The sequence below is a fragment of the Bombus pyrosoma genome, linkage group LG1 (genome assembly GCF_014825855.1).
Source record: "Bombus pyrosoma isolate SC7728 linkage group LG1, ASM1482585v1, whole genome shotgun sequence".
In the NCBI taxonomy this organism is placed as follows: Eukaryota; Metazoa; Arthropoda; class Insecta; order Hymenoptera; family Apidae; genus Bombus; species Bombus pyrosoma.
This window is the reverse complement of record NC_057770.1, coordinates 3,495,635-3,522,077: the sequence shown is the minus strand read 5'-3', so window position 1 is coordinate 3,522,077 and position 26,443 is coordinate 3,495,635. Positions and strand designations below refer to the sequence as shown.

Here is a 26,443-nt window from a genome sequence, read left to right as displayed (position 1 = left end):
GTGCAAATTCTTCGTCCTGTTACTAGAAAACAATCGAATAACCTTCGTTTCTGTTCTTTCTTCTTAATGGACTCGGTCTGAGGATATTACATCGTCGTTTTTAATGTACAATAATAACGACGATGTAAGACAAGGTATGGTAAATTCGTATAAAGATAAATTATTCTTCTTGCAATAATACCTTTAAGTAAACTCTTGACAGTTTCTGCATCGATGAAAATTGTACTTTTGGCAAAGGGAATTTCTTATTTTTACTTCCACTTTCTTGATAGTCGGAAACTCGACTACGCTCCCCACGGTACGTTTCACAGAATTAAAAGAAACCCAAATATCTTTGTTCCGAATGTGCTTTCGGCCAACTTCTTCCTTCTGTATCGTTCTTTTCTTTCATGTTAAAAGGACGAAATTAAGGCAACAAGATGCTCTGCTGGTTTCTCTCTCTCTCTCTCTTCCTTCATATACTTTTCTTGCTAATTGTAGAAATTTGATTACAAATGGGAACAAGTTCTCGTGAAATCGTCGTCTAACAACGTTTATAACGGCGAGTCCTTGTTACCGGAAGATGACTAAAACGAGAGTCACTGCTGGAACCAAAAAGTCGATGGAAAGTGCAAAGGGTCTGGTATAGAACGTGTATGCAAGTTGGTAAGTGGAGGCACTCTTGCGCCAACTTGGCATACGGCCAGCTTTTCCTCTCTGCGACTTCGAATGTGCTTGCGAGAACAAGCCCGTTCGTTCGTAGTTAGAGGAAACTATCCCATCGAATCATCCCTGCACTTTGATTGATCGTGATTTCGCTCTTTTTCAGGTAGCTACCGTCGAATCGTTCTATTTTCGGAAAATACCGCGTTTCGTGTTTCGCCTACTTATTCTCCCAACTTTAGAATTCGAAAATTTAGATCGCGACACGTCGATCAACTCGCCATGTTTCGTAATTATTTTGCAAGCAGTTCGATTCGCGTGTTTGTTCGTTACTTCTTCGATCGATGCCATCAATTCGTGATAAATTAACTCTTTCCTTTTCTTTTTTCTTTTTTTGAAAGTTAATAGTCCACCATATTAAACCATCCACGCTAAATTAAACGTCTAAGATTCTCTGGATGATAAACGCGTATAGATAAAGTCTGATCCGGTAACAAACGACGAGAGCTCGGTAAAGCCAAATACAATAAACTCTTGGTGAATTGATCGCGTTCTATTTCAAGGCTGCAGAGGAGGAGAATATTACTTCGCTCGCGCGGAACGTTCTAATCTAGCTCGTAGCAATTTCCAAAATCGCGAGTGCCTCTCTGTCAGATAACTTTCTGCATATATTTACAGACGCTGCCTGTTAAACTGCGCAAACCTCTCGAACCCCGCGACTAAGAGCTTTGATATAGCTGACGACAATTGGTGTCGCAAGTTACACAGGCCACAGGCGATGTTCCTCGAACTGGTTCCGGTTACTGCGTCCCTCCCTCGTTTCATACCCATAGCGGAGAAGCGGATCCACTTTTCCCTGCAGTTCCACCTTCTTAATCCCGATTACCAACCTCCTTTCCACGATAACGTACGGCCAAGTGAAACAAAACTTTCGTCGTCGTAGAACAAACGATCGCGAAAGCGTAAAATCGCGGCGGTGGCGTACGCTGGCAAAAGTCAAACGATCGTTCCTCGTTCTATGGCCGTTGAAATTTAAAGGAAGCGTAGCTACCTGCCAGCCATCCCGTTTCCACGCAAAACCAGGGAATTGCACCCAAGACAAATCCAATTTCTATAATACGCAGCAGCGTTGCCGATCAAAGTTATTTCGCCAGTGTCTGTTCAAGTTGCCCCGGGATTTCGTTTCGTTTTCCTGACGAGAAGGCAGGTGCCCCCTTATCTCAAGAGGACGCGAGTCTTGCGGGTTATTCCCCGGAGAAATTGTCGCAGCCTTATTCCCCAGTGCCTTATACCTTCCGACTATCATCCGATCGCAGCCTTCCAATTCTGTACGTAGACGAATCTCATTGTCTACTCCGCCTTCCCATCGTGATGTTTCCACCCCATCCTCGGCAACCTAGCTGACAGCGAGACGAAAGGAACTTCGATCCTTCTACGATTCCTCCTACTCCTCTCGAGGACGCAACCCCGCCACACGAACCTGTTTTTCCTCGTGAAAAGCTTTTCAGCCTCCCCTGCTCGCACGAACCGACGATTCCATCGACTCGATACATCGATATTATCCAGTCAATATGCGAGGAATTTTGCGACAACGATAACGATTTACTTTGTAGAAGTTGAGGCGCGTCGTTCGAAACTTTTTCTTCTATAGACAAGCTTCATCGTCTCTTGCCTGGAAGTATGGAAAGGAAAACGCAGGATCGTGTGTACCGGTCGACCGCAAACATTTGATAGGATAAGTTTGACGCGTCGAGAGGAGTCGAGCAACGCTGCGAAAATCCATGAAAATAGAGAGGCCCGTGGAAAATCGAGAACACGCGGGTCAATTTCGGGATAGAGGACGTCGTACGCTGCGAACGTAATGATCCTGATTTCAAAGGTAGATCGTGGCAAAGGAACGACCGTATAACTCGTCGAGTTTCGTTTGTTCCACTGGCCGTCAATTTCTAACAAAAAACGCGTCACTGCTGCGAAAAGCTCGAAACGAACGATAGAATCTATTTTGACTTCTGTTATCGTTTATTTTACTTTATTCCTTTTATCTTTATCGGGCATTTTTGCACAGACATAATCGCACATAGGGCACAAAAAGGCGGATAGGAAAAAAATGGGGGAAAAACTTGGTCGTATCATTTACGAGAGACCGGCGAAGCATTTGATTCTATTGAACCGCGATAACCAATTAAACGTAAAATATTTACGAATCGGTGATAAACGTGAGAAAGGGAAAACGCGCGGGATGGGCGTCTTCTGGCGAAATATATTAAAAAAATACCCCGCGGCAGCTGCGTCGTGTGATACACCAAAAAATATTTTCATCCATCCATATAAATCGTGGCGGTTAGTTTTTTCCCGATTTTATTAGCCGGACGTTCCGTAAATAATGGAAACGAGCCAGTCGTATATAATTGTGCATGTTATCTATAACTGCGCACAGTTGCGAATATATTCGAGAGGAAATTTCGAAAAAAAAGAATAATAATAATAAAAGAATATACAGGAATATAATTGGATGAAATGTGAAGCTCAAAATTGAACAAATGGCCCGTGTAATATCTCTGTACTCTTTATCATTATAGAACGCAAGTTAGATCATAGAACTTGATACAGTATCGTGCAAAACCATATACGCGCGAATTCAAGAATCACTGGTGATTTTTACGCCCTTGGCTTTCTTTCGTCTCGTACGATCATTCTATATCATCCTATATATGCATTTTATGACATTCACTTCGTGACTCTGTTACGAAGTATCCTATGAATCGCACTGCAACACTGTGTGCAAGTATTTGATAAACGCGTTAGTTCTTATCGTGAGATCATCGTCGTGAAAGGTCATCGTCAAGTAGCCTAAGACTTGGTCGCGATAGTACATACATATGTATTTTTCCTACGATTCGATTGACCGTTCAAACGCTGCATTGGAACGGAATGAAGCAAAAAGAAGACAAGAAAAAGGGCGAAGACAACCGAGGAGAGGATAGAGATAGATCGTCGACCATCGTTTTTCAACGACGACAAGCTTTTTCGCGGCGTCGACAACTGACGACCAGCAACCCAGACACGTGAGATTCTCGGCGAAACGAGAACCGCGAGAAAGATCCTCTCTCTCTCTCTCTCTCATTCTCTCGTGGGATAGGTGGATACGACACGATGGATGACAGAAGATGGAAAAAAATTAAGAGGGTGGAGAAAAAGGGAGAGAGAGCGAGAGAAAAAGAGAAAAAGAGAAAAAGAAAAAAAGAAAGCGTCGGTAGCAGGCCGAGTCTAAGTGATTGCCGGAAGTGACATCGGCGGACGGGTAAACGCTTTATCGCAGAGCTAACGAGGCAGTCCGCGCGACTTTACCGCGCTCGGTTTCGCGCTGTGTGCCTCAATGGAAACGGGATCAGGATAGGTGCCCACCTCCCCAAATAAATCCTCTTTTTACGACAGAGATTTATGAAAGCCATTCCCTACTCCCCGCTTCCTTTCTCTTCCCTGTCTTTTCTCGCCTCCGGCCTACTCCCCATCTTTCTCTTCTTGCACCAGTGGAATCGAAGGGGAGCAGGAGGAGGATAAAGTAGAAAAAGAAGAAAGGGATTGCAGCAGCTCTTCTCGCTAGGCGTAAGGATGGGCTCGAGCTGCGAACGTTGGAAATCCAACCGAGGCTGAGTATCCCGGATTCCGGGCAGTTTCAGGCAAAATGAGGTAATTAGGATGCAGACGAGAAACGATGTCTCCCACCTCCGTCACATTCTCTCTCTTTCTCACCCTCGTCTCGCTTCGGTCACACTCTCTTCGTATCCACCCTCTACCTCTTCGTGTGCGCGTGTATATCTCCTCTCTCTCTCTCTCCCTCTCTATCTCTCTTTCATCTTACGTGAACATCGTCTTTGTCTTTTCTCTACCTCTGCACCGTTTCGCTTCTCTTCTCCGCCGTCTAGCTCTCGCAGGCGCGCGCCAACAGCACGGGTGCAGTGCAGTGCAGTGGTAAATCAAAACCGTCGCGCTAAGAAGTCTTTAAACGTCTCGCGTATATGCAAATTACGCTACTGCACCGGCAAAGTGCGAAAGGAAATTTGAAAAATCGCGCTTCCGCTACTACTGCTGGGAACAAGAAGAACGAGCTGTATGAGAAACGCGAGCGACCACTTTCCACGGGATATTTGCATCGACGATGAAACCGCGATTCTTCGTACAGCCTCGCGTACGAAGGTAGTCGAAACATAGTGACGGAATTGCGGAGCAAATCGACTGTATCGATCTGCGGAGCGTGTCGCAGCCGAGATCTCGACGACTGCGAAGCCGACCGACCGATGACTAATCTCGCTGCACGATTCGTCGAAACGATTAATTTAACGCGCTGAAGCGTACGCCGCCGCTCCCTTCCGTCGTTCGACCAACGATTTATACCACTTTCGTTCAGTGACAATTTTCTCTCATCTACCGTAGAACCGTCGCAGTCTGCAACTAGGATCTACGGTCGAAGACGTGGATTCGTCGACTCTGTGCGTGGAACCGGGGGCCACGGAGGAAATATGATACGCGTGAAACGAAATGCATACCTCCGTCGTCGTTCCTTCCCGACAAACATTTTCAAGAATCCAATCCCCGGGTCCTCGTACGAAACTGGATAGACAAACTCCGTGGGATACCTGTTATCCGTAGTAGCCAAACACGTAGTGACCTCGCTCGGCACCAGAGACGGAGAGAAATTCAGCCTGATCTCCCTGGAGACGCAGAGGCCAGAAGCCACGGAGAGGATGAAGAAAAATAGATAAGAAAAAGAAGACGAAGGAGAAGCAGGGGAAACAGAGGGAAGAGGAAAGCGAAAGTCGGTAAATCGAGGAGAAAAGAAGGAATAAGGAGAGAAAGGAAAAAATATTGAACGAGGGAACTCTAATTCTCGCGTCTTCTAACCACTTGCTCTCCACCTTGCTGGTCGACGATGCTTAACGGCGCTCGAGCACCAAAAAAAGGGTACTTTGGTTGGGAAGCATATCCGATGCAAATGTAACGATGAAAAAGTCGCTCGTAACGAACGTCACCGGTAACAATCGATTCGCGTATCGAAGCAACGATACATATCTCACAGGGATGAAACAACAGGGCGACCAGAGGTACATGGCGCGTTACCATGCGCACGCTGACCAGATGATGGCAGAGAAGTGCGACGGCTTCATTAACAGCAATTTATCACTGGATCGGCGGGGGCCAGCGGCAGGCGCCACCATTAACCCCCTAAGGTCGTTAGGTTGCGGTTTGACATGAGAACATGCCCATAACACTGTTCGGTTATACGTACCTAACGTGTACCACCTATCTGGCCGGTGGTAAAGCACAGATCCATTGGCCTCTGCCTCTAGAACGCGTACAACAGCCGGATGAGAGCGGAGAAGGAACAGCTGTAGAGTGAAGGGATGCGAATAGGATTGAACGAAGACGGAGAGAACGGAAAGCAGACAGAATGAGTAAACGAACATTGTAAAGGGAGAGAATGGGAGAGAGAGAGAGACAAAGGGTAGACTCGCTGCTACGTCACAAGCTAACCATTAGCGGTCGTACAGGTTCGTGTTTAGACACCCCGTTATTGAATTGGTTACCTACGCCCCCTTATCCTCGATATCGAACCCGATGTTACACGTTCCGTCGCTAACGTTAAAATCGACAAAGCTAGCGAACCCAAGGACAGCGATTTTCAATGTTATTAGACACCGTGTGCCGAGATTCGTTTAACCGAAAGCGTTTAAAGTTGTCGGTCCTTCGCTGGTCCAGTTTCGCGCGTTACACGCCAACGCGATTAAACGATTCCTTGCGAGAGGTCATTATCACCGAAGCGATTGTCCTTCGCAGTACTTTTAGGTCAAGAGCGTTTCCGTATCGTTTATGGAACGCGACACGCTCGGTGAAATATTCGATCGCGCGTACAACCGTTTAGCGTACACGCGTTGTTCCCGTGGCACGAAGCTCGACACGGGCCTAAGTTTATTATCACAGAACCGAGGGTCGAACGAAATCTCTCAAGTATTTAGGGGTATTACCGATAAGTACTACTGGCTATAGGTATGCTCGGGTATTCCGGAATGGTATTCGCGATATTACTCGGAAGCTGGAATAATAGGCAGGAATTCTATGCGCGAATCGTGGAATATATTCGGAATCTCGAGCGAAGAATGACGCGGCCGGAAAAAAGGGGATTCTAAATAAAGGGAGTCAGGTTTATTTATAACGAATAGGACGTGGCGCGTAATGGAGCGCGTAAATAGCGTGTTTTATAGACGTAAGAATATAGGTCTGGATCGAAGCAACAAGCTGTTTCGAAACGCGATATATGTACTTTGTGCCGAATTCGCCGCGCCAACTTGCCATCAACGCGCTGGAACGCGACGTTTCCGTAAAACATACTTTCATATCGTTCCCCAGCCGACGCGTACATCGATGAAACTGTTTTAATTAAAACGGTCTATCTGCCTCCACTCGCGTAAGATTTAATCAGGCCATAGACTGGAATCGGGCACGTGTGTAATTTAAGTTCCACCGTATCAGCGCCAGCGGAACCCGCCTTTGCATTCGACTAATCCGCGTGAAAGCAAGGATTTTGGGGCTTACGTAAGCGGGACTTCTCAAAATGAACAAGTCGCGTTCAAAGGTTCGAACTCCCTCTACACACTCGCGTGAATATTCATTAAACACGAGATACGTGGAACGAAGGCGGAAAACGGCAGGGAGACGTAAAAACAACAGAGCGGAAACTCGCGTCGATAGTTCGAACAGTTTCATCGGAGAGAAAGAACGAGCCCGTTCTCCGTTTCTTCAATTATGGAATAATTAACTAAAGATACTTTGAAAGCAAATTGCCTTATGTACTTGAAAGCGGCAGACCGGTCTTTCCTCTTTTAACCGCTTCTCCTTCCAACTTTCCTGGTAACTGCTAGCCTTACAACTTCTACCTACGCTTCCAGCACCCATGCGCGAAGAGTTGAAGCACCCACTTCTCTCCCCTTCGCCTCTTACGCGCCTAGATTATTAATTTCGTTAATTTCCCCTTGGTTTTCAGAATTCGTCCGTTCGTTAGACCACTGCCCTTTGCATCAACCCTACGCGGAACATTTTTACACCGTGTAACAAGTGGCTGCCGGCTAAAAGAAACCCTTTCGCTCCAGTTACTCGCGGCTCTCGACGTCTTTCGATTCAACCGCGTCTTTATTCGCACGAACGATCAACGGATCTGTATAAAAATAATACTCGAAACAAGCTTCGTAAGGTACGTACCGTCGTAAACTATCCGCCGTAATTGGAAGAATTTTCGAAAAGTTTAGGCTCTTTAAAAAACCAACTCCTCGTGCATCGTTCGTCGGACGTACGCGTTGTCGAACAACAGCGAAGCGGAACAATCGATAAACCTGAACGCTCGATGACGCGTGCTAGCAAATTCTTCGAGCACCGCGGTTCTAACTTTAATTAACGTCTGCTCCGAATACCAGGCGAATTGAAATTCACGTACGACACTTACAAATTCGATGGTTCGCTGGAGTGTTATGCGTCCGCGATTCTCGCACGCTCGCCGTCGTCGTCGTCGTCGTCGTCGTCGTCATCGTCGTCGTCGGGTAAGTTTCAACGACGAGTGCGACTTTACGCGTTCATATTGAAAAAAGTCAACAACGCAACGCGGCGGCGAGAAAATGTGACGGAACGAAGTGAATATTGGCTATCTCCCCGAGCTTCGACGTCATTAAAACTTTTAGATTGCATAAGAATGGCTTTCCATTCCCGTCTCTAACACTCTTCAGAAGACGTCATGTCGGGCAAGAAATTCTTGCTCGGTCAAGCAGTAATTACCAGACTCGATGATAAATTAAATGGGGAAAAAAGATGCTTCCTCTTATTTTCTTTTTTTTTTCTTCTTCTTCCTTTCCTGTTCTTTTATCTTCGTGTTTTCTCTTTCTGTCTGCCGCTCTATTCTCGCGAGAGATCTATGTACATGCCCCTCTCTGTCGTTTGTATAAGTAGATTACTAGCATTACAGAGTAATATAACTCCGTTCTTCTCAATAATACGAAAACTTTCCACTCGTCATGGACAAGCAAACGAGGGATTTCGTTATAGACAGAGTCGAGGAACTTTTTAACACTTAAAAGGATCTTGGAAATATATCGCGTAGAAATTGCTATTCCAGGCGCTCGGATAAAAGGCTTGCGAAAGGTTATTACGTCTGAGTGCACGACTTAAGGGAAAACAAAGCAGTCGGAATAGAAACATCTTTCCGCGAGATCGATAACAATTATGGGGATGATGAAATAAATCTGACAATTTTCCAGCATTAAAATAGCAAAGGAGTCGGATACACGACAATGCCGGTATCTTGCACGGAGATTCGTATTAATTTTATAAACTCGCTTGCGCCAGTTTTGCGTATGCAGTCAATTCGTCTAGTCAACGGAAAACAGATCGCGCGTAACGATCATACTCGCAACTATCACGCTTTATATAGAACCGACTAAAAGAAAAGTCTGAAGATACGGTAAAACCTGAAAGTAATGCCAGGTGTATTGTTATCAACATCTGCTGTCCGATCGTCTTCCGAACTGAGAATTATATCCCGAGATAATAATCGATCGTCTATCATTTTCTATCGCTGTACCGTTCAACTATGAAACTGGTATAACTGCTATAGTTACAACTTTTAAGATCCAAGAAATTGATCTGTCGTTTATTCGAAAATTTTAAGGGGAATTAACTTTCCACGGAAACATTTCCGATGCCGTGCGAGATATTCGAATAGGAAACGATGTAGTGGGAAAAGAGCGTAAAAGTCACAACGGTGTTTAAAACAAACGCGTGAAATGCAAATTAATTGGCGAGCAGTTCAGAGTATTATCCAGCCGTAAGAGGGGCATTGTATTAGCATCCTTTTCTTTCGCTAGCGCCTTTGTATCGATAGAGACTCGCGTGTCTCGAACCAAATACAAAAGAGCAACTGAATGGAGGCACGATAGAAGCAAAAGAGAAAGAAAAGAAGAGAGCTGGATGCATACTAGGTCATCCTTTGGCGCGATGATGTTACACCGGTACATTCCACTTACGAATACGTCTTTTAGAAAAAGAAGAAAGACATGAAAAGGGGAAAGAGAAGGTAGAAAAAAAATTGGGGAAAAAACGCTCGTGACCCAGCGGGCGTCAATGTTATCGTTTCCGGTGTAGAAGCAGACTGCGTCGCGTAACATCTTGTCCCGCGTGAAATGTCAGCTTTCGCGCTGAATAGCACAGCCGACAACGAATTGACATAGTTGGCGAACGTTAAACTAATTTTTCATCTCCCGGCTTGCGGAACAATCGTCGCCGACTGCAATTTCGACGAGAAACGCATTTGCGCGTGGCAACTGAGCGGCGAAGGTAGAAGTTGCGAGAGTCGCCAGTAGTATAATTTCACCGCCTTTATCCCTACGCTCTAGGCGCAGCTCAATTTTCATCATCAAAGTTACGCGCGTACGTACATAACGCTTTTGAACACGAGAACGGGAAAGGGGGGAAGATGAAATCTCGGTCGTTAATTAGTACCTTGCGACCGGGGAGAAACGTTGAAACTGAATGGGTAATTCGTGCGCAAAGAAACGCAACGATTTATAGAAATAGAAGGTGGCTGGCGCGTGTTCGATAAAGCTGCAAAGAGAAGTACGAACCTTTTAACGAACATCGTTCGTATTATATTTCGTCTCTTCTCGAGATGACTCTCCTCCGCCTCTCTTCCTTTTCTTCTTCTCCTTTTCTTTCTCTGCCGGCGTTTCTTCTGGTTTCTTTTACCGCGACACGACGCGCGATTGCTAGCAAGAAGCACGACGGGGAAACAGAATTACACGGACGAATTCTAGCATAAATAGTATTTGCTAACGAGTTGCCCTGTTGCAAGCCGCATCCGCTAACGCTACTCCGGCCGCAGAGGGATGGCCCAAGAAATTAAGAGGGACCACTTTGGTTTCGGTCCTCCGAGGTTTAAGGCGAGTTTATGCTCCAATTACCTCGTTTGCAGTATTAATTCGCGCCTCTATACCTTCCTCTCTTCCTTCTGCTGGCCCGGTTTAAACGGCGAAACAGGGCGAACAGAGGAATAAGGAAACGACGGACCAAGACAATAAGAGAGAAATAGAGGCGAATCGAAGGAGAAGAACCTTTGCAAATGTGTCTCGGAAACTACAAGCCGCGCGAGGATTACGGATTGGACTCGGGGCACAAGCATCGACTTGCACGAGCTCGTGCAAGGATCACAAGTTAGGAAGTCGTAACCGGTTCGGGATTAAGCTTGTCTCGGGCAATACCTTCGGGTGAATACGAAATATATCCGGACTATGTGTGGATCAGGCTTTGGTTCCGCTTCGCGTATCTAGGCTATACGTTCACCAGGACACCATTTCGAACCGTGCAACGGACTTTTACCGTGCGCTAAACGCTGCAATCCTTTAATGTGACGTACGTGTTACGGAATAAGAAGGTTAGAGTGAGAGAGAGAGAGAGAGAGAGTCTTTCACGGACGTATAAGTTTCGCGTACTTGAAGCTGCTGTTTTAAACTAACTTTGAAGAACGGTAATAACCACGGCCGTAACCCGGAATTACGAATAAATTCGTTTCAGAATATTTAAAGTAAAAAGGCATTAGCCGAGGTAAATACGTTGCGCGTATATGTATTATTTACTCGACGATTTATTTAGTTAATCTTCTGCACGGATCGTATAAATTCAGACCGTTTTTACCGTTACACGTACAAAATTAAACGGATAAATTTGGCAAGTGAACGTCGTTGATCGTACAATGTTATTAATAACATTGACGTATCGCGTCGCGTATGCCGTAAGAGAGAGGCAATCTTAAAGATACATCTAACTAGGAAGCGTCTATTTAGAGTCAGGAACGCTCGCTGCGGAGTAACCGGGCATACGATAAAACAAGGAAAAAGTTAATTTTTCTGGAAAGTTTGACCGTAGCCTGTGTATATACAAGGTCGTTGGCGTGCACGATTTCTTTCGCCGAGAGAATCAAACTATCCCGGGGGATACACGGTTACTTGTGATTCTATGCGAAGCACATTTCCGAGAAGTTCCACGCAGGTTAGGCTGAGCTATGGTGCTACGTATTCTCGGCATTCACCGTTTAATCAGGAAGCAACTTGGCTGCTCCATAGAAAGCAAGTTTGGTTAGCGAGGAACGGTAGCCCGGACACTAGGCAAGATAGTCTGGCACGCGTATCGATCTTTGACGTTCGGGCAAACTTATCAAAACCAACGCTGCTATCGTCGCGTAGTACAACGCGGTAGCTTCTCCGCGCGATATTTCTTCGCGGAGACGAGCGTCGGAACGCTTGGAGCGGCATAAGTTTAAATTCTTAAATTCATAGATCCTCCATCGACTCGTCTTTGCCGCAACTCCGGCGTAACTCCTAAACGAACGTTAACAAGAGTCGAGTTCGCCACGTTTCGAAAGAGATCAGTGGAAGCTCTTCTCCGGTGCTACGCGCCATCTAATAAGTATACACTTTGTACCGATCGAAAACTTTCTTAAGGATTGCTTCGCGTGGCAAAAGTTGGCTGGAAACTGAAAGCAGAGGGTTGCGCGATCGTGAATTCTCTCGAGGCGCTAAACTAGACCGGAGCATAAAGGTCCTAGGTTTGCCAGAGAACGTTAGATCACAGAAGTGGATATAATCGTGAGTAAATGGTCCGTAAGTAACAGTCGAGGAAAACGTTTGAACGACCCTCATCCTCTTACCATTCTCCGACCACCTTTGGACTGTCGACGGATAGATACATGCAGTCCCGTTACCACCATTCTCGACACGCTCGCTAACGCTGTATCTTGATTATATTCCATTTAGGGTACGGCCTTACCGCCCGTGCACTCGGCCAACTCGCGAAGTATTTCCACATCGAGATATCTCGTTTGTCACAGGGATTACCGTGAACCGACGAATTTCTTGCTCTAAATATAGTCCAGTAGAAGCGACAAGTTGCTGGAACGTCGTTACCGGCCAGTCTTCCAGTAACCACTGCGAGAAACATATTCGGAAAGTGTATGTGCGCACACCAGTTAACCCGTGTCACGAGTCGAAGCGCTTTGATGGTACGCGAATGACCATTTAGAGTTTTCGTTTGTAGATGGATTTTTAAAACGAGAATTAAACTACTAAACGAGAACGTTTTCGTTCCTATTTCCAGATGTTTCACGCCTTCGAATACAAACGTTGGATTTACGATCAGAAGCCAGCGATCGGAAAACGAGTGTTGGTATAGTTACGCGACAAATTTTAAACCGTTAACATACATAGAGCAACAGATTATACATTGAAAAATCAAAAGTTAGTTGTACATAGGTGGAAATTCTTCGAAGATCAACACACATCGAACGAGGTACGTCGTAAATCGTTATAAACATTAACTTTTCCTCTTATCGTCTCAAATATGATCTTATACTTTAGATATTTCAATTGGTTCGTTTCTCGAAAGGTTCAAACAAAGGGAATCGAAAGTTCAACGAAAGGATAAAAGATTCGCCATTGCTGACTACGTTGTTACGGTCTCCGCTGTACGCAGCGCACTTACGAAACGTTTAAAGACCGATGTATTTTCCTGCGTATCGTTTCCCATTACCCATTCTGTTTCGTTTATCCGGACCGGAATCTGTCTTCGCGAGGGACGAACGTTTCACCGAGTATCGTATCGTCGGTTGACTTCGCTCGATTTACTTCGAGTATTCGTTTTCTGTTAACGGGCCAGAGACATAATGTGTTTGCGGAACATAAAACCTTTGGGAAATCAGCGAGAATATCGTACAGACTCGTTCAACGATTTCTTCCTCTCTCTCTCTCTCTCTCTCTCTCTCTCTCTCTCTCTCTCTCTCTCTGTCCCTCCCATTTCCGCAAACGCACAATCGCGTTCCTTAGATTCGAGAATCACCAAAATCGCTTGATACGAGAACCGTTAGGTCCCTCACGAATCGGCACGTTTTCGATTATAAATCGGACGTTTATCGAGCACGATTCCAACGCTAATCCAATCGTCGCGTCTGTTTCGCATTGCAAATACGAGAGCGAGAGCGAGACGACGAAGAGATAGAGACGTGGACCAGCTACCCGTAATGAAATTACATGTACAGGAAAGATGTAGCATCTCCAGCAGAGTCGATATTAGATCCTCTTGTACTCCATGACGTTATTGTAAAAGTAACGCAGAAAAGTCAGCTGTACCAGCTGCGCGAGCTGATCCGATGAAATTTAATCACATCTCGCCGACGTTACGATATAGTATCCATAAATCTTGGAATCGACGTACCCTCGTACTGAAAATGTCTCTGAAAGGTATTTCCCGGTGTCGCAGCTTTTCTAACATTAAAACTCCTTATCCCTGGCACGACTTATCCTCGCTCGCAGTAACACCACCGACGTCGATTTCCTCAACACCCTTTTTCCCTCCTTCTTCGCCCGTTCTCCTCTACCTCTACCTCTACCTCTGCCACCTCTGCTTCCTCTCTCTCTCTCTCCCTCTCTTTCACTTTTTCTCTCTTCCTCTTTCTTCCTACATCCTCTCCACCGTCAACCCCACGATCTCATCCCTCGCTCACGACCTCCGCCGCTCTCCCTCGTCAATCGACCTTTCTCCCCACTTTACATTCCACTCCGCTAGATTTATTTGTCGATACATATTGCGCTCGCGAGGGCTGACAGTAATCTCCGACCCGGTGGCGATTCGTTCCAAGTTCACGAGTTGAGCAATTGACGAGCGCGACAATACGATGCGACGCGACGCGACATGCCGTTCGATTCCATCGAGTTGTCCAACATCGATCCATCTAGCGATTCTCGATTTTCACTGTTTCCGCTTTTCTATTCGTCGACCAGCTGCGTGATCTGCAAATTTGTTTATATAACCGACGGGTTGAAGAACCGTATACATCGAGACACCGGTGAAATTAACTTTTTACAAGCTAGACTTTCTCCGTTTACGTGTTCCAAAGCGTGTAGAAGCGCGGAGTGCTTTCAAGAGTCCACACCCTCATCAGACCGAGTCAATGCGTCGAGAGGCACTCCAACAAACACGCCGATTTTCAACCAGCAGCTACGCGCAAGAGAATAAACAGCTAGGGAGCAAAACGAGAAGCCTCGACTTATATCGCTCTTAACGATTTATCTCGTTCTAAGCAACGATGGACCACGTGACGCAAATACATCCAATGTTAAAACTCGAGATGCTTATCGCTGTCGTTGTTGCTCTTACGCGTCGATCTTAAGAAGAGGTTCGTATTCGCGAAATCCTATCAACGGCGTTAACTCGGTGTCGAGACCGCGACGTCTCTTATTCGATCCAACGACAAAATCGATAACTTCGCTTTAATAGCTCTGACAAATCCAAACGCTGTTTGCGGCTTCGAAACACGGTGGAACCGTAGAACGCATTCTAAACACAGCTTCCTATTACTCACATGTCACGTCCACGTTGACCAGAACTGTTCGCTAACAGTTGACGAGCTGCCTGCGTATTGATCCTGAACAAGTGTAGAATCGTGAATACGTGCTAGAGAAATAGCTTCTGAAAGGGCCATTATTAGAAGCAGTATCGGCCTTCTTTCCGTTTAACTGTTTAACCTTAGCTTCATTTTCACGTCCACCTCTTGAGAACACGCTGTAGGACAGCGAACCACGTTCTTGCTGCGAAACGACGCAACCAGAAAATCCTATCGCTCTGACGACCCAACGGTCGCCGCACAATAGTCGCGATGCGATTGATTCGCTCGGCTCGAAGTGTCGGTTCTATTAATATCGCTGACATTATCGTCGTCGCGGTACATACGTTATGCACGCCGTCAGTGAGCAATATCAGCCAGAAACTGGTTGTCACGCACGTATAGGCGTAATACGGCATGAACGTAGATCAACGCTTAACGAAACATCCCGACGTCCAAGAGCAAGCGCCGGCCGGAATTAACATACGGGTAAACATAGGTAATACGAGGCGGATGCCGGAATATGGCTGGAGGCGGATAGACGTAACCAGTATTGCTATCTCTAACCGGCATCTCGATATTACGCCTCTCCGCATTTCGGGAGTTGCACCATAACCTACCCCAAAACGATGGAAATGGGTCGGGGATGGTACCTTTAGCACGGCTATACCGGACCGATCTCGACGATCAGAAGTCGAAAGCTCGTGCGTGGACAAATTGGGAACGATACGAGAGAGATATCCTGGATCAGATGCATGCGAATCAAACGATTTGCCAAGATACAATGTGCTTTGTATGGAAACGTACCTCGGCGATGCCAGAAGGTTCTCTTATTTTGTGGACGAGCTTGCGATCGATTTGCCACGTATCTACCAACTAATCTCGTAGTAACTTGAAACCGGTGTATTTTTTATTCGACTATAAAGATAGCTTTTTCTTTTCAGCGTTAAGAATAAAAGAGTAACACTTTAACCCTCGAAAGCGAGATGCTCTAGCATCACTGCAGGCAAATCATAATGATCCAGCGTGTATGTAACATATAGTTCGTCTGTAAAGATATTAAAAATATTCATACTTCCTATAGGAAGACCGATAACGAACGACATCGTGTGATAACATTATCTGTTTTTTGAGAATACGTACAAAGCGACTCTCAGCACAAAGTGCAATAAAATTATAGCGAAATTTTGTCTGATCAAAAACGCGCATTTTATAGGTCGCACGAAGACCTTATAAACGTCTTTCTTTTTTCAAATATTTCGCGCGATACGATCGTTCGTATTAAGCTAATAGGAGAGGAATTCAAGGTACGCGTTTAACTCTGTGATAAAACTCGTTTCTCTAAAATTCTCCGACCTCGATCTTTTATAGCCGATCTCCAACCAGCGAACCTTGTAATATACGAATATGACTTTTATCCGAAGACAACGTCGTCAGTCGGGCAACACGGGCGATGCGTTCGTAGAAAGTGGAAATCGAAATGTCGGTTCGCGTGTGTCCACGCGGGTACAACGACTCCGCATACCGTGGACGGTAAAAATGGACAAAGGTAACCATAGTACGCGATAGTTGCGGGCAATGCTCCCTCTCTCTGTGTCGACTGTACCGTTGGTGCGGTAACTTCGGTCATTACATCGGTGATGCCGTGCACCGAAGTGCAGGTTATTCCCGTTGCAAGTGGCCACCGCAATCGCCAGAGACAGAGGAGGGAACAACCCGAGCAAGGACAAGAGTTTGCATTGTCCTATCTGCGTAGTTTATACGTGTCATATGCGGTACAACCGGTAGATACGCGTGTATGTGCAAGGAATCGTTCTCTGGCGCGTCGTGTTTCGAATACACACGCCTCGCGAACATCGCATCGCGGATCTAAAAAACTTAATATCCACCGTTGCGCCGCCGGCGTGTCCCGACTTAAAAGCAGATTTGTTTTCTCATTCTCGGGCATATTTTTCTCGCTTTCGTGCGAGTCCTGTAACTCTCTCTCTCTCTCTCTCTCTCTCTCTCTCTTTTTCACGCGACACGTTGTTCAGGTTTCATCTGGACGAGGTCCTAAAGTCGCAACGTTCCGCAGAAGCCATAAACCATCTACGAGATAGACATGGGAGTGTTTGGAAAGTAAAAATGAGAGAGAAAAAGTGTTTAAGAATTGCCAGGATAATTTGTGACGATGGTCGAGAAAGATTTAATAGGAAAGTGAAACTACGTTCAATTGGAAATCACAGGACGATAGAAGGTGTGCGTGTAATCTAAGGCTCGTGCATATCACCGCATGAATATTAAAGGCCGAAAGCTTGCGCGGAATTTTCTAAAGATACATATATGTACTTATATATCTAGAGGATTTATCTTGCAGAATGCTAATTTTAATTTGTCAGAGTGTGATTCGAAAAAAATACGAGCTTAAGTTTAAATGTAGTAATATCGCGCTGAACATCGCGCTCGTTACTTTACGGTGACATATTTTTTACGGTAACGCCAGAAATTATTTCAAATAAATGATTTAAACATGTTAGTAACGCGAATTCTGTGGAATATTTCTGGCCGAGTTTACTGCTCGCGTAAAAATGTCGCGTTAAGAGTAAAATAGAAAAATATTAGAACAGGTATGAGGAGAAAAAATTTGAAAAATCTCGTGTTTTCCACTAGATATATATATATATAAATATATATATATATGCGCGTGTATATTCGTAGACTCGCGTAGGATTTTCGTGAAATCATGAAAAAGTTGTCGCGGAAGGTGGCAATTAAAGCATCTTGTACAGAGTGTCAAGCTTTAGTTCGGACTTTGTTTGCGTAAATAACGTTTACTAAATGAAATGCTAACGAGTAAACACTTAGCTACTCTGAAGCCAGGTCCAGCGAAGTTAATGAAGAAAATTCAGGGTAACGTAATTCAATTATTCGCAATCACGACGCAGTGTGTAGTACGTTTGCCGCGATAATTATAACAAAATCAATTTAACGGCAACCGGTAAATAACATTTGGTCGTTAGCATGACACGGACAAAGCCTGAAAATATCCGTCATATGTAAAACGTTTAATATCGAGCTACGGAATGTCGGTTTCCCTGCATCGAATTACGCTTCGGCGTTCCATTTATCGATATCATCGATCGACCGACTTAATTTCATCGCACGACTTTACCAAAGCAACGTGTTCTTCCGTCATTCGATCAAATTCATCCAATCTTGATTAAACATTTACACGCGTTACGATAGAAATCTCCGATTTTACGGAATCATCGACGTTGCTGGCGAGCGTGGAAAGCTGGAAAATCCGCCGACGCAATCACCACAGACTGTAAAATCTAAAACTAAAAGCTCTTCGCGTATATGCGTGTGACGATAAAACTTAACGAAGGAAGCGGTAAACCGATCGTCTAACCCATTCAAAGCTGGTAATGAACGCCGGACGAAGGGATTCGCGTTATGCGAAAAGTCGAAGGAGCAAGGTTGTAGAAAGCATCGTGTACGATTAAAAAATGATTTCAAGCTAAGGGAGACCAAGAGGAATGGATTGAAAGAGATTTCGAATAGATTCAAAATTCACCAAATTGTCGTCAAAAAATTTCCTCTGCGTCGTAGTTAACGGTTTAGGCAAACAATGGAAATATTTGAGAATGGAGCTACAGTATCCGCTGTGGACATGATAGCGTAAGCAAGAAACGCGAGAACTCGGCGAGGGCCAGGTATCAAACTTTATGCTTTCAGTGTATCCCTTCCGAGCGCGGAAAGGATGTAGCTTAGTTGCGACGAATAAATGCATCACCGTATAAGCCAGGACGCAATATTTTTTCCCTTTCGTGGTTCTTCCACGTGAATCACCGACAGCAAAAGAGAGAGACAGAGAGAAAGAGAGACAAATGGAGAAACCGAGAAAGGGTGAGAAAGATGGGTGAACGGTTGAAAAAAGGTAACGCACGAAACGTAGCCTTCGGGGGGAGGGGGGGAGAGAGAAGGGTGAAGAGGAAAAAGAGGATAGAAGGGAGTAAAGGGAGACGTTTCGAGCGGAGGTTCTCGTTGAATTTAGAAATCCACGCGCAAGCCCATTTTCCGAGGGAAAGGCCACTTCCTGCGGCATGTCGGTGCAGCCGTATTTTATCCGTTTGCGGCGGACCCGGTTCAGTCCGCTGCCCCCTGTTCCCCGTGCCCCGGGTTTATAATAGCTTTGCGATGCGAAGATCGCGGACAAAAGCCGGACGAAAGGTAGAAAAATTCCGCCGCGGTGCTGACTGAGTTCCGGCTCTGTCCATTCGACAAACGAACTGCACGTATCGTACGCACAATAGACCAGGTCCGCGAGATCGTGCGGCTCTATTCGATACGGAATCGGCCAACCTTGGATAAATTTGTTTTCTTCCTTCTTTCTCTTCTCGCTTCTTTCCTTTTATTTTTATTTTCTTTTGCAACGTACAACCAGCCAGTCACCATCCGTCTGTCTTTCGGAGGAATTAACCAGAGATTTGTTGGAGAAGACTCGCCCCTGGAGGAGATCCTCGTTCCGGGACATTAACGTACGTCACGGAATTAGGTAACGTATAGTTGCCGGATAAAGCAAACATCGCGAGAGATGGTCAATTCTTCCCGAGATACGTTGATATCGGGAGATTAGTGACTTGAAGATTTTGAGCCGCAAGTGTAAATCAAGTAGCTGAAGAACGAGTTGAATATATCAAAGAGCGAGAAAGCAACGATTCGGTAAAGGGATATTTTGGTCGAATGACTGTTCGATCATTCATCGTGACCGTTACTTCAGGGATTAACCTTTGTCTGGTTTCACGAGTTAATTGAGAACGTATCGAAGTACATGAGCTACGGTCGACCCAAGAATCTCTTCCGTGTAATTAACCGAACAATAAATCGGAACGAATTATATATTCGATATTTATGCCGAGCCGTCCGCGCCACGAGCGAATTTAATCTAAAGTTTCGAGCATCCGATTAAGCCAGGTTTTGTCAGTGGGAGGAAACGACGCAGAATTCCGTTGTAATAAATTGCGCGAGGGCAGCGAAAGTTTATCAATAAGGGACGACAGAAAGTGTGTCATTGACAAATATCTGGACAGCCGGGCGAGCGGTTGTGTAAAAAAGGGGGAAAAAATAGCATGGGAGAGAAAAAAACAGAACGTCCAGTGAATTATTTTCACTTGCATCGGGCTTAATGGACGCCTGCATTTTATTTTATTTTTTGTTCCGCTTTTTTTTCCAGAAGATACGAAATCACGAACGAGCGATTGGGTCGTACTCCGACACGAGAGTACGCATGAATCGTCGATCGATTTAAAGCGCTGTCATAGCTGGGAAATGTTCAAGCGTAAAACGAAAGAGGAAATTACCGTTTCCAGTTCTATGCGCGTTTCAAGCTTGCATGTGGCGTACATCGCGACCGGTCAAGCAGAAAAGGAGTAGAAAATCTATGTTTCATGGATCGATCGATCCGTGACATTCCTCATTAACGATGTAAGCTTGTTGTCCTATATTTGAAATATCAAGAAGCCAGAAATTCCAAAAAAGATTTTATATGCCCGTTACGGAGCGAAGCGAACTCATTCGACGAAATGGAACATCGAAATTGGTTGCTGTATCGAATTGACCTTTAATTAAATTGAATCGCTAATACTCGTTTGTCAGGCAATCGGCTGTCAAAAAGATGTCCGAAGAACACCGTATCGTTCGATCGAACGCTCTACTTTTGTTGACGTTAAAGCCATCGAAACAAAATCATAAACTCTAGTCCCTGTAGCGTGAGTCTATTCCAACTTCCAAGTGCTTCGGTTGAAGTTCAACAATAGAGCAAAGACAGAGTACACAAAGCTATCGAATAGATAATTGGTGTAACCCATTAAAGACGACAGTCTAAAGGCAGCACAAGAGAGGAAGATTCCGGTCCTTCTCCGTGCATCTATATAAAACGTAACACGATAAATCTTTCTCGGTATAATTTTGACTTTAATTAATTCCAAATACGAAACGTATTTGTGAAAAATTCATTCTGTTCGCAACCATAAAACCAAGCGGAAAAGTACGAGAAGACTTTGTCGCGCAATGTCGCGTTGCGGTTTGCTCCGTGTTTAGAAAAGAATATGCACAGCTTGATGAAAACTTAAGTACAGATTTCGTTAAAGAGGACGAACCTGGGCATAACAGCCGTTCCGTGTTGGCGGAAAACTGCAGCCGCCCAGCTATCTTCCCTTCAAAGGAATTTCCACGTTTTCCTTCGTGCGAGTGGAAAAGAATCTCTGCGACGCGTGCAGCGCATTATACCCTTGACAGATTTTTCCAGTTAACCCTTCAGCTCTCTAACCCGTTGCGCTTCCGTAAAATACGAAACGCGAACCGAGGCGGATCAAGTTTAACCTGCGTTTTTACTCTTGCTAAATAAACTGTGGCCGCCTTCGAGTCAGAAAATTGCATTCAAACGTTATATGTAGATATTTTGTAAACACGGGCGGTAGCCCGCGATACGTTTCCATATAAGTCCGTGTAAGAGAAGTAAAGGAGCAGCGAATAAAAGACAGCCCGCGTTCCGGTTAAGGTCGAGAGATTTTCTCTTCGAACTTATCGAGCTTTCGAAAACAATATTATAGCATGCACGAATGCAACGTGTATTTTACCTAGCAAATGTGAAACATTTAACGCCGCAACAACGTGTTATGATTGTTAAATTATTTCGCCAGAACGGATCGGTACAGACCGTGCGCGAAACATTTCCTCGCCGCATCGTGTCGAAATTTAACGATATCGATTAACTACCTTGTTCGCGTGATTTAACTACGCCTGATTCTTCGAAACTACTGAAGAGATTTGCGATGATACATTAACAACCATCAAACAGCTTAAGCATAATTATCATCGAGAAATCGCACAAATAACCCATAGAGTACATCTGACCGTCATTGAATGCATTCATACTCGCGCAGCATTTACAGGCGACGAGATTTAGCCAATATCATTCTTCCTAAATGGTAACAAACGTTTAGAAGTTGATGCACAAAAAAGCATCAGGTAAGGCTGTTTCATTTAAATGAAAGACATCGTGCTGTTATTCGCGAAACGCGCTGTATCTCATATTCCTTGAAACGATGTTTCAATTAATGCATTTTGTACGAGATTTCGTAAACATTGACCTCCTGTCTTCACCCGATTTAATATTTACTCAAATTCGGTACCGTGATGCAACCTACGACCATACCAGACACTATCAAAGGAGAGCGTTAACCAGTCCCCAACTTAATCATCGATACAATATACTCTCTGTGCGTGTGTGTGTGTGTGTGTGTGTACGTGCGTGCGCGCGTGTGTGTGCGTGTGTGTGTGACACCCAGTCCAATTGAATGCGACCTCAGCGAATTCAAATATCTCCATCCAAGCTTTAGACAGCTCGGTATGGTGGTCCTTATGATCTCAGGAAGAGGATCAGGACTGTTAGTCCTGTCCGGATGTTCTGACGTTGACGTACCGCTACCTTGATACCGAGTCGAACGTAGCAGCGAGAGCACACTGAGTCACCAGGCCCTGAGAAGGATGGTAAGGAAGGCTATAACATCGGCTGAGATTGGCTTTGGCATGTTGGTACGTCGCTTCTCATTTGAATTTAGATTCATCTCGCTCTTCCCCTACTGCACTCTCTCTCCCTCTCTTTCTCTCTCTCCCTCTCTTTCTCTCTCTCTCTCTCTCTCTCTCTTTCTATCTATCTATCTATCTATCTATCTATCTATCTATCTATCTATCTATCTATCTATCTATCTATCTATCTATCTAGCTATCTAGCTATCTATCTACCTGCCTGTCTATATATATGTGTGTATATATATATATATATATATCTGTTTGCTATCATCTCCTTCTCACCCTCTCAAAGTTCTCTGCATTCGTTCCATCTCCCTCTACTTTCGCCGTACTAGAGCAGCCTTCGACACTCTGCGCGTCTACGAGCACGAGAAGAACCCCTCAGGTTCTCTATACTATCTTGGCCCGAAGAGCTTTTCATGCAAGAAAACCAAAACGCACATATAATCCTCTCCCATATAATCCAGGGAATTTGAGAAATACGTGCCCGACGTTCGAGGCTTTCTCCGCCGCCTCAATTTGCTCGGCAAATGAATGTCACGGCTTCTCCATGTCATTAGAATGTTAACTCGATTTTCGTGGAATACGTCGAAGGATCTCGAATTGGAAACAACGCGTGGCCGAGAATTCTCGTCCGCCTACCACCCACCACTTTCTATCTTGTTTCAGTGTGCGCCACCCCCGCCATCGAGTCTCGAGAACGCATTTCGTCGAAAGTACGCAGACCCTTGCGAGCGAGAGATCTTAAATTCGCGTACTACGTGAAAGTATCCTCGAGGGACAACGACGCGCTCGGTCAAAGTGAATCGAATATCCGAAAGCAGCAACACGACGGCCTCTCAGCCTTGTGCTGCCGTCGAGAGCAGGTCCTATGTGTCGTGCATTACGGTCGCATCACGCGACCGACAAACTGCTGAGCGTAAGACAGCTAGACGTTCATGATGACGTGGATAAACCAAATGATCGCTGCGCGCTCTACAAATCCATAAATCGGCGAACAGACCTTTTGCAGAGGAGACGGAACGCCTCCATGAACGATTGACACATCGAGCTTGATATTTTTCCCCGACGCGACGTCGCGAATAAATGCGAAGCGTACAGGGAACAAAAGGGTGCCGCGATCTCGGACGCAACGCCAGGAAAAATATCAGCAATTTTACAAATCTGTCTGTACTATCGAGGTGAGTCGAGCAAGGGGAGTAGAAAGTAGAGAAATATTGGCAAATAGCGAGGGAAACAAGAAAAGTGAACGCGTACAGGCGAAGAATAGTGGAAGGATGGAGAAAAAAGAGAGAGAGAGAGAGGAGAAGGGTATGGTATGTTGGTTGGTTCGACGGTTGGAAAGGTCGGACATCTACGGCCGAGGATAGAAGAGGAGTTTGAACTGTAGAGAATAAGCTCGGCGGTGGCACTGGCACTCGCTGGACGAAGGGATTGGCGGGGATTCGACGGGGGTAGATCGGCGGCGAAGGGGTCGACAACAGAGGGTGCGGGTTGGTGCGGATTCGCGCGCGGCTTCGTGTGGGATCGACTACCGAGGCAGGGCGGAGGATGCCGTGAGTTATCGCAGCAACTATCTGCTCAACTGGGCGGATTTATTTCTATAGGTACAATCTGCTGCGCAAAATAAAGTATTTTGAAAATAAGAAGAAGGAGGAGACGATAGAGCATCGAGATATCATTCGCCATTTGTTCCACAACGGACGTGCGTTTAACTGAGCACGTCTAGCCTCTTCGGATATTTCCACGTGCGCGTCGAATATTCATACGACGATCGTTCAGACACGATACGTCTTCGCTCGATAAGGTCATTCGCGGTTCGAACGTTCTTGCGAATTTCATGTCCAATTAACGCGTATCTCGGTGATATTCACCGCGCACGAATACGAGCGACCGTGAACGAACGTTAAAAAATTAACTTTTATTCGTTAAAGGGTTGTAACCGCTGAGTAAAGAGTAGAAAAGTCTTGATAGAATCGAACAGAGCGCAATTTAATTAGCGTTCCAATCAAGACGATCGAATTGTATCGGAAATTTAGGCACGCGCGCTAGAATTCACAGTTGGATGTGAAAAGCTTCGCGACAGCGTGAAATGTGTTGAAATTAAACACACGTACGTAATGGGTGTGGGCACGCGGGAAATAAATTGCGTGGATAATTCAAACAATCGGACGATTAATACTGGCCGCGCCGCTTCGTAAAAGAACGTATTACGGTCGAAATTATTTCAGCACCGGAATGTATTCAAAATATTATTACGGTACAGCGACTTCTATTTAATAATTATTCATCTGTGCTTCTGCAAGCAAAATCGGGCACTCAATTACGCGAATGAATAAAATTTTAGTACGCGATAGACATACAGTTATACAGCGTCGTGACAAAGTTCACTCTAATACGAACTCTTTAACGCGATAAAATATCAGCGAACGTGATTTGAACAACGTAAATTTATTCGTCGAGAGATCTAAACTATTTGTTGAAAAAAGAAAAGGTATCTATATCAGATTATTTTCTGACTAAAGTAACGTTCTGCAAAACGCGCGAATGATTCAAATATCGTACATAAAATCTGCCTTTGAATTGCTTTTCGTGAAATTTCAGCGACACTCGATAAAGCGACTTAAAACAGTTTCGTTTATGTAGATTCGTCCGCAGCGAAGCAAGCCGCGCCGCAATTTAGTAATTCTATCTGCTTGATTATTTCAAGGAGAATGTTTATTCGTGCAATTGCCCCGGCGGAATTTGCGATCGAAGAGCACAATTATTATGTGAGAGAGGCGCGATATTTGGAAGACACGGGAGAGAGGTTTGGAAGATTCGATTTGCATCAAATCGCAGTAAGTTTCACGGCGAACACGAGAAGTCACTGTGTGCCGTCTCTAAATTGCATTACCACCCGCCACTATTCCCGATATTTTCCCTTCCGAGCGTTCACAACCGACAACATACTTATTAATTTAAAATTCAAAGTATGTAATTTGCCGACGCTAATAGATTCTCCAACGAAAATATCGCGCGGTTTATAAAGTACTGTTACGTACAAAAGTCTTAGATTTTGAATCGTTTATGTATCGAGCGAAAATATTTCCTTTATGATATTCTTATGGATACTTGATATTGCTTAAACTTTGTCGTTATTTCTTCTCGAGTAACATTTAAAGCGAAAATGAATCATCTGGAAACACGTTCGATTATTTATTCGAATTAATATTTCAAGTAATATTTCTCTCAAACGTCGTTGTTGAATAATGATGTAATAAATTCAGTTTTCAATATTTCAGAAAAAATTGACGCCCATTTTTTACTGTCTTCTCTGCTAGTTTATTCAGAATGGTGGCGTGCGTGTTTTATCAAATTTGGTGCAGAGCTCTATTTGCTGCAGCATTTTTAAAAAGTTTGTAAACCAAGAAACAGCACGAAGGTTGTATCTAAATATTCCACGTAACAGTACCTAGAAATATTCCCTAGAAATATGTTTAGTTTTCATGATAAAAATAGCGACGCAGACCGTCAAGATTTTTGCACATTACTGTACGCGAATAAAAATAAAAGTATCGACAAACATTTTCTCCACTCGACTAGTTTTTCCAAATCTTCGTCGTAGGTAGTAGCATCCTATTTGGTATGTTGTGCGAGGTAATCGCGCGCATGTTCTACTCGTAGACACGTAGCGGCCGTACGTTTCTCGGCAGCTTCATTTCAACGGCGAAGGAAACAAATGCCGCGGGACGTGTCAAAATTTTAACCAAGCTGCAT

The 26,443-nt window shown here is 44.8% G+C and overlaps 2 protein-coding genes across 5 annotated transcripts in view; one reads left to right on the top strand and one right to left on the bottom strand.

The window, feature by feature from the left end:
• LOC122570046 (28S ribosomal protein S17, mitochondrial) overlaps positions 1 to 26,443 on the top strand; it is a 260,913-nt gene that overhangs the window by 204,222 nt on the left and 30,248 nt on the right. Inside the window, exon 1 of one of the 3 annotated variants that reach the window (XM_043731896.1) lies at positions 23,411 to 23,865. The exons of 1 other annotated variant lie outside the window; for it this stretch is intronic. In XM_043731896.1, coding sequence (XP_043587831.1) covers positions 23,771 to 23,865 — 95 coding nt within the window. In that variant the 5' untranslated portion in view covers positions 23,411 to 23,770. Of the gene's footprint in view, positions 1 to 23,410; positions 23,866 to 26,443 lie in introns of those variants that run through there. One more of the 3 variants, XM_043731877.1, reaches the window with a different exon arrangement.
• LOC122570024 (B-cell receptor CD22) overlaps positions 1 to 26,443 on the bottom strand; it is a 314,194-nt gene that overhangs the window by 268,617 nt on the left and 19,134 nt on the right. The gene's annotated exons all lie outside the window — the stretch shown is intronic.